Here is a 9,495-nt window from a genome sequence, read left to right as displayed (position 1 = left end):
AGGAATAAGATTATATTAGTCAGGAATTGCTATGTTTTAAAATTCGAGTTCCTTTGTTTAATATATTATTACATACATGAATTAGATTATTTTAGCAAGTCAGGAGTTAGATTAAAACAGTTAGGAATTGAATTAGAAATTTATTTTCATCAGCAATTGACATGTATTACTCAGGAATTAGATAATTTTTCTCAGGTATAAGTTTATTTTTGTCAAGAATTACAATATTTTAGTAAGTAATTAAACTTTTTTTGAAATCTATAAGTCTTAAGAATTAGCATGTTTTAGTCAGGAATTACATAATTTATGTCAGGTATTGGTCTTTTTTTGCCAGCCATTAAAATATTTTATTCAGGAATTTAATAGTTTTTAGTCAGGTTTAAGATAATATTAGTCAGGAATTGGTATGTTTTAGTCACGAATTAGATTATTTTAGTCAGGTATTGCATTATTTTTCTCAAATAGTAGGTTAATTTAGTCAGGAATTAAATTATTTTTGTCAGAAATTAGACTATATTAAATTAATTGTCAGAAATTACATCATTATAATTACAGAGCATTTAATTATCAGTGTATTATACTTCTAATTTTTATAATTTTCAAACAAACATACCTATTATATTTGCAGCATCTTCATCTCTTTCTTCTTCATCTCTTTCTTGATTGGTGTTCTCTTTTATAATTACATTATCTGCTGCATTCATCATTAATATTAGTATATTTGAATTTCACAGCTTAAAATTATCAATACACAATAAATTGGAATCAAATTTAAATTAATTTACAGTGACACCTTATATATACAATCTGAAATTAAATTACCTTTGCATACAAATTATAAGTCAAAATTAATTTGAAATTAAATACGATCTGAAATTAAATTACCCTTTCTTTCAAATTTTAAGTCGAAACAAATTTAAATTGCATGCAAAATAGAATTATTGCTTTTGTAAAAACTTATAAACTCGAAATTGATTCTACAAATTCAAATTATAAGTCAAATTTAAGTTGAAATTAAATACGATATGAAATTAAATTAGCCTTTCATTCAAATTATAAGTCGAAATTGATTGCATGCAAATTTAAATCGCATGCAAAATTGAATTAATGCTGTTGCGAAAACTTATAAACTCGAAATTGATTGTATAAATTCAATACGATTTGTAATCAAATATGATCTGAAATTAATTACGATCTAAAATTATGAAACTAATTATACCTTTTTTCAGCAGTAATTGAACTTGAAATTGATTCTATAGGTGAATCAGATTCTCCTTCAATCATTGTGTTGTTTGATTTCTCCATTTTTGTGATCTGAATGCTGTGAAATTTGAAGATTTGAATGCTGTGAAATTTGAAGAAATGAAATCGTTCGAAATTTGAGGAAATGAAGACGTGCAAATTTTGCGGAAATGACGGCGCTCGAAATTTGAGAAAAATGATGAAAATGAAAAAATTCGGGCATTTTATAAAATGGCGCGCGGGATTTGGTTGGGTTTATCAGGCCCGCACTTCTTTGATTATAAGCCCGGTCTCACGTGAGTCTAGTCTCACACAAAACGTTTTGTTTCAGATTAGTAAAAACAAAGTTGGCAAGAACAATATCTTATTTTAGTTAACTTATTTTTGTTGTTTTACTAGAGAGAGAGATACTAAATACTAATCAATCAGTACTTTAAACTGTGACTATGAATTCTCGTTAGTGTATATGAAATTGTGAAATCATATGAAAACTAGTTGGATTTGTCTATGGTATATTTTTTAATATAAGTTTTAGTAATTTTACATATATAGAATTGAAGATATATAAGTTTTTAGACGCATCTTAACCATTGTGAAAATTTAAATGAGGCAAAGAAATAGGTGAAGAGAATTCGCTTAAGCTGAAGAGATTAAGGCCGTAAAGGAGAAGGAGGAGGAGGAGGAAGAGGAGGAGAGAGAGAGAGGGAAAGGGTTGGAGAGGGGGGGGAGTTGGAGAGGTGTTAGATCAGTATATCGCTGTCATTGTATCTTTTTTTTCCCTCTTTTTTATCTTCATATTTCTCTTTCTATATTTTGTTGTTATTCTCTTCCCAATATCTATCGTGTCGTATTATGTCAAGTACTCTAATCCATGTTTTAATAAGTATTATACTTATAAATTACGACCGTGTTATAATAAGTGTTATACTTTCTTTATTTTTTTCTTTTTTTGACAAACACTTTTTTATTTTCAAAAAGCTACACCTTCATAAAATATCTTTCTCCTTTTATGGTCTCCATCCAAAGTCAATACTAATATATATATATATATATATATATATATATATATATATATATATATATATATATATATATATATATATATATATATATATATATATATATATATATATATATATATATATATATATATATTATTATTTCTTTCCTTTCACATTCATAACTTCTTTTATAATTTTTTAAGACTTCAGTCAAACTTATTTAATTAGCAAGCTAGTAGCTAACTATTAGGCACAAAATAGCTATAAAGAAAGTTAGCTTGAAATCATATGTGACATGACAAGCTAATTTAATAATTAGCTTACCATTAAACTTGATCCTAAATTAATTTAATTGTCTAAAACTATATATCAGTCAGAATATAACACTTAAAAAAACAGGAAAGTACATTTAAAACTTAAAATCGGGTTAATGATCAGTGCCATCATGACATGTGGCAAAAGTGGTCCAAACCCATTCCCGGCCCATCCTAAGCTGACTCACCACATCTCAACCCACCCCTCCTTGAAAATAACAAGACTTACTCCCTCCTTACTTCTTAGCTCAATAGTCCACATCAATCAACTTGATTAGAAACCACTAAATATAAAAAATACAAAAAAATTATACACAATAAAATTTCACACCATTTAAAAAAGCATAGTACTCCCATATACAGCAAAACACCGGCCCAATGAATAAATCGTGTCAGAAAATAAGCATAACCCCACCAAAACTCCAAAAAACCAAGTTTATTTATTTATTTATTTATTTTTATTTATTAACATTTCATACATTACATTACACTACATTACATAATGCCTGCTAGCCTAAATTAAGCGCAAATAACATAAGAACACTCTTTCCCTCCTCTTTCTCTCTCCTCTCATTCTTCTTCAATTCATTCTCTCTCCTTATCATTATTATCTATCACTAGAGTTACTCCAACCGCCTTTCCTTCCATTTCATTCCTTTGCTCTTTCTTTCTGTTATTGTTCTTGTCTGATCTCCCATTCCTAGTATTATTATATAATATTACTACCTATTTGATCTATATTATTCCCAACATAATTTTTTCCTAGAATTTCTGATTTTTTCCAACTTGTTTGAACTAAGTTAGCTATTTTAGCATCTGGGTCATTTTTATTTTCTACTTTCAACTTCTATGAACAGAGAATTATGGATCTAGAATCAAACAACAATAACCCATTCAAGGTAGGACATCTGTACAATTCTCATTGTCTCTTATTGTAGGACCCCTTACCGCTGCTTCTTCTGTCTCTAAATGCACTTCCTGTTTAACGGTGATTGTGCCGTAAGGGGAAGTGATAATATATTTTTTCTGACAAGAGATTGATTAATGGTGTTTTGGAATTTGTTTTGCAGAAGGAATCTTGGAGAACAGTTTTGACTCTAGCATATCAAAGCTTAGGAGTTGTTTATGGTGATTTAAGCACTTCCCCATTATATGTTTACAAAAGTGCATTTGCTGAAGATATTCATCATTCTGATACTAACGAAGAAATTTATGGGGTTTTGTCCTTTGTTTTTTGGACGTTAACATTAATCCCATTGCTTAAGTATGTTTTTATCGTACTTAGAGCTGATGATAATGGTGAAGGAGGTACATTTGCTTTGTATTCTTTGTTATGTCGACACGCCCGTGTTAGTTCTTTGCCTAATTGCCAGATTGTTGATGAAGAACTTTCTGCTTATAAGAAGGATGATTTCATGTCTCCTGATAAAAATGCTAATTCTGGCTTGAAATCGACATTAGAGAAGCATAAGACTTTGCATAAGGTCTTATTGATTTTAGCTCTTATTGGTACTTGTATGGTTATTGGTGATGGAGTTCTTACACCTGCTATTTCAGGTAATTTACTATTTTTTCAGTGTTATTCGGAGTTGTCACGATACTAGTTCAAATTATGTTATCGACGTGACAACTAATCCGGGAGGAGTAATTTCTCACAAGTTTATTTTTGTGGGTTGCAGTTTTCTCAGCTGTTTCGGGGTTGGAGCTCTCTCTTACAACAGCCAGGGCGCATCATGAGTGTGAGTTGGTGATCTATTTTTGGTTAAATTTCATTTTAGATAACAAATTGAAAGATAGAATGATGACTGAATCTTTCTAATTATCGGGAATCTTTTTGGAATTTTAACATACATTGTACAACATTGATTAGAATAGAATTTTACTGTTAGCAATATTATTTTCCATGATATGATATATCATATATGCCAATGGTTAATAACAGGACATAAAGTTTAAATTCACATAGGATGGTTGAATTTGTTCATTTTTAGTTTCTTCAAACCATGATGATTTTGTGATTTTATTTTGCTTTGCATTTTTTTTAACCATGTAAAAAGTTTGTCAATAAAGTTCACTAAAAGTTAATGATTATTAGGTTTTATATTCTTGGTTTGGAATTAGCAAAATCATGTGTTACCTATACTTAGTAATATAAACCATGAAAAAAATTAATTTTTAAACAGATGCACACTGTGGTGGGTCCAAGGAAATCATGTTCAAGATAGACTTTTGCTCTATTATTATTATGATGCTTGCCTAATTAGCCATCTCATGCACAAAAGGAAGTTTCAGTTCACATTGTGAATTGACATGTTCATATGAATAATAGTTTTTGTGGTACAAGTTTAGGCAGAAAATGTGGGTTTGATTGCAATTAATCATTTTTTGGTCATTGTTTGGTCAAAAATTGGTTAGTTTAATTGGAATTTGGCTCACAAATATATAAGTACTGTATTTTAAAAGGCAAATTTGATTTTGATGGATTATGTTAGTTTTCATGAATTTAGTTGGTGTCTAACTTGTCTCGTGAAGGTTTTTTGTCACCTACCACCTTGACCTATGTTACTCGGAATTGGGTTGTCGTGTAGACAATGTATGTGTTTGAGTTCTACCTCAGATACTTACTGCAAAAATTCAATATTTTTATATCAAAAGGAAGTTTCTAGATGTCATACTCGTATTAGAATGTTGAGGGTTTGACATCGGTTTCTAAGATGAAATGAAGAAGAATCATGGACCTCGACTATAAGATAGAACAATTCTGTTTCACGGAGAAACTGTTGTAATAAGTTTAAGAGGAAATGCATGGAAATGAATTGAGAAAAGGGGACAAAGAATGGATTAGAGTTGCATCTAAGGAAGGTTTATATGGTCGCGTTAATTTTGACTACTAATCTGATTCTTTATACTGACTTCTCTATAATTGAATGGACATCAAATATTCTATCTGGCCTTATATTAACTGGATAATGTTTAATACATTTGGCTTGTAGATTTCAACTTTATTTTCGCGTACATAATATATTAATAATGCTCGTTAAGCTGTCTCTTTTCTTTGCCATGGTTAATGGAACGTGATTGGAGATCGAAAAAGGCAGCATCAACAAAAAGTTGTTTGAAAAGAACTAGTCAAGTGTTGCCCTACATGTTCCAAATCTATAATTATTCTATTACATCTTCTGTGATCGGTTATATTCTATTACCGTTAATCCATCATGTTATTGTTGTGATATTCTGATAATGGTGGATTGCCTCAATGCCTTCTTTAGTTGCTGAAAGCTTGCTTTTTTAACTATCATTGCTAACTTTACTTCGCCAGTGCTTATCTATCAATAATTTATCAGATTGTAGAATCTTGACGACAAAAGAAGATTCTAGACACTATTTATCTTAATTATTAAAGGGAATCGTTACATTAACTTATTAATTTGTCAATTATTCTGAAAATGGCGCGTTCATTGAATCTCATATCAGCATTCATAAGAGCATCGATTGTGTCCTTTGCTGGTGTATAAAATTTTTATGAGCCTAGGTCTTTATCTATGTCAAGCATAATTAACATCTTCTCATGTTGTGTGATATGCTTTAGTTTGTTTTTATATAGAACGCAGTCCATTTCCATAGCCGTTCCATTGAACAAAACGCTGTGCTATGATGTGCATAAGATTCTATGTTTTTATGTGACTGCAATAATGTAGCTGTTTTGTAGCTTTAATTTGAATATTTTAATTCATATAAATCAGTGCTAATTGATTTCCAACAAAATCAAATATTTAATATTCTTTGAATTTTTAATTTGTTGGGCTAAAATAATATACATTGAAATTGTTAGATTATTGTTTGTCGATTGCAACTTGGAAGGTTGATTAAAAATATATAATTGCAATGGATGCATTTATGTTATCATGTGAATTTCCTCCCCTTTCCAAGGTGGGAGCTTATGAAAGGCATCAGAGGAGGTTGATGTTGGCCTGGCATTCGGTTTCTAGGCTCTTATAAGCAATTATTCTGTGTATGGTATTCAAGGAGTTCAAAGTAGCTTGGTTTTGATATTTTCGATAGTCAGTATCTAATACGAACTTTCATTTATGACAGAATTCACAGAGCCCGGAATTTAGTCCCTTGATAAGATTTAAGCTAGCCTTTGTCTGCATTAATTTTTACAAACTTTACTGAATTTTCTTTCCCAACTTTGTTCATCATCTTTTCTGCATCCTTCTTCTTATGCTTATAGATTAATCAATCTAGGTTATCTGGACTTCAATACTGAGTGATGCCAAAGTTTGATATTAAAATTGTGACAAACAGATGTTCAGTGATGTGAGTTTAAAGTTACCAACTCATTAAATTCTAATTTTTGCAGATATAGAAGTTCCAGTTGCATGTGTCATATTAATTTGTTTGTTCGCCCTCCAACATTATGGGACTCATCGCGTAGGAATTCTATTTGCACCAATTGTAATCACATGGCTTATATGCATCAGTGCGATTGGTGTGTACAACATTGTGCATTGGAATCCCCATGTATATCAAGCTCTCTCTCCATATTATATGTACAAGTTTTTGAGAAAAACCCAGAGAGGCGGGTGGATGTCTTTGGGTGGCATCCTGCTATGCATGACAGGTAAAGAGAAGTTTTGATGACTTCATTTACCCACCACTGATGACTTCAGATTTGTCTAATATTGAGTTATATCTGCTTCAGGTTCGGAAGCTATGTTTGCAGATCTCGGACACTTCTCCCAGTTGTCTATTCAAGTATATGCTCATAGCAATAATTTTCTTTTGTTGTTTTCATTTCTTGTTCTGTTTTGCTACCTTGTTGCTGAGACGTTGTCCTGTTTACAGATTGCTTTCAGTTTTATTGTGTATCCATCTTTGATCTTGGCATACATGGGACAAGCTGCTTACCTTTCTAAGCATCATTCTCTACAAAGTGACTACAGGATTGGATTTTATGTATCTGTACCTGGTAAGTTTGTATAAATCTTTTGATCGTATAGGTAAGAGAGTTAAGAGTTTATGTGGAGGGTATCTAATTATATGTAAAATATTGGGGGATTGATTCAGAGAAGATAAGATGGCCAGTTCTGGGTATAGCCATTCTTGCTGCAGTCGTAGGAAGCCAAGCTGTAATCACAGGAACATTCTCAATCATCAAACAATGTTCTGCGTTGGGCTGCTTTCCTAGAGTTCGAATAATTCATACATCCTCTAAAAGACATGGCCAAATCTACATCCCAGAGATTAACTGGATATTGATGCTGTTGTGTCTTGCTGTTACTGTTGGTTTCAGAGACACGAAACACTTGGGGAATGCATCAGGTAATATCTGTGATTTTTTCAGCTCGTATTTTGTTCCTTGTATAGTTTCCTTGCTGGAATTAGTAATACAAGATTTAGTTCTTTTAGTTTTTTTTTCTTTTTTTTACAAAAAATATCGACACTTTCTGCTTAAGATGAGTTCGTTCTCATAATGATTATTCTCTGGAATAGGTTTGGCAGTCATAACAGTGATGCTGGTAACCACCTGCCTGATGTCTCTGGTTATTGTATTATGCTGGGAAAAAAGTATATTTCTTGCTATTGGGTTTATATTCTTCTTTGGTTCAATAGAAGCACTCTACTTCTCTGCATCCCTTATAAAGTTCCGCGAAGGGGCTTGGGTTCCAATTGCCTTGTCCTTCATCTTTCTGATGGTAATGTATACATGGCATTATGGCACACGAAAGAAGTATGAGTTTGATGTTCAGAATAAGGTTCCCATCAACTGGCTCCTTGATCTGAGTCCTAATCTTGGAATTGTCCGAGTACGTGGAATTGGTCTCATACAAACCGAGCTTGTGTCTGGCATACCTGCCATTTTCTCTCACTTTGTTACCAACCTTCCGGCATTCCATCAAGTGCTAGTCTTCCTGTGCATAAAGTATGTGCCTGTTCCTCATGTTCAGTCTGAAGAACGCTTCCTTGTTGGAAGAATAGGCCCCAAGGAGTATCATATTTATAGGTGTATTGCTCGATATGGTTATCGTGATCATCATAAGGATGAGGTTGAATTTGAGAAGGATCTTGTTTGTAGCATAGCAGAATTCATTCGTTCAGAAAAGCCTGATGGAAAAAACAATCAAGAAGACGAGGATGAGGAAAACCTAACTGTTGTAGGGTCTTTCTCAACTAAGCGGGGAGTTAAATTGTCTGAAGATGAAGAAGATAACACCGAGATAGTTGGCACATCTGAGCTCCAAAAAAGTGACTCTTTAGATAGGCCGAGGAAGAGGGTAAGGTTCGTTGTCCCTGAGACTCCACAAATTGATCGCGAGGCACAAGAAGAATTGCATGAGCTTATGGAGGCAAGGGAATCTGGGATGGTTTTCATATTAGGACACTCATACGTGAGAGCCAAGAGTGGTTCGAGTTTTATTAAGAAAATGGCGATCAATTATGGTTATGATTTCTTGAGGAGAAACTCTAGGACTCCTACTTATGCAATTAGTGTTCCTCATGCCTCGACGCTGGAGGTCGGAATGGTGTCCCTCGTCTGATTTTGTAGGTGAAACAAGTTAGCTATCTTCTGCATGACACTTTGTACATACTGGGTTGTGTATGTACATGTTGAACCGAAATCCAGTTTTATGTTGTCCTAAATTGTTGCTATCAAACTCAGAATACACACTAAATTTTGCCAGTTTGTGTATGCTGCCTTTGTGGTACCCTCTTAGTTCCTCAATTATGTTACACTAAGATCCTACACTCTAGAGTATGGTGTGTATCATGCACCCAACAGAATATACAATAATTTGCATTAAATATATATATATATATATAATAGAAGAGTATAAAAATTGTGATTTTTTTTTTTCTTTTTTTCCAAATATATTTCTAGTGAGTTTGAATTGCATTATTATGAGTTTTATGATTAATGAAATACAAATTTTACT

General features: G+C 32.3%; 1 protein-coding gene across 1 annotated transcript; it reads left to right on the top strand.

Annotated features, from left to right (window-relative positions):
• Positions 1-3,044: 3,044 nt before the first annotated feature.
• LOC145586271 (potassium transporter 8-like) lies at positions 3,045-9,251 on the top strand. Its single transcript, XM_081643052.1, has 8 exons — positions 3,045-3,456; positions 3,628-4,114; positions 4,237-4,296; positions 6,921-7,181; positions 7,263-7,315; positions 7,406-7,529; positions 7,628-7,882; positions 8,054-9,251. Exons 1-8 carry the CDS (start codon positions 3,421-3,423, stop codon positions 9,097-9,099), a joined length of 2,322 nt encoding a protein of 773 aa, XP_081499178.1. The 5' UTR covers positions 3,045-3,420; the 3' UTR covers positions 9,100-9,251.
• Positions 9,252-9,495: the final 244 nt, after the last annotated feature.

The sequence above is a fragment of the Chenopodium album genome, chromosome 16 (assembly GCF_948465745.1).
Source record: "Chenopodium album chromosome 16, dcCheAlbu1.1, whole genome shotgun sequence".
Taxonomy (NCBI): domain Eukaryota; kingdom Viridiplantae; phylum Streptophyta; class Magnoliopsida; order Caryophyllales; family Amaranthaceae; genus Chenopodium; species Chenopodium album.
The sequence above is the reverse complement of the archived record's forward strand: the minus strand, read 5'-3'. Positions and strand labels throughout refer to the sequence as shown.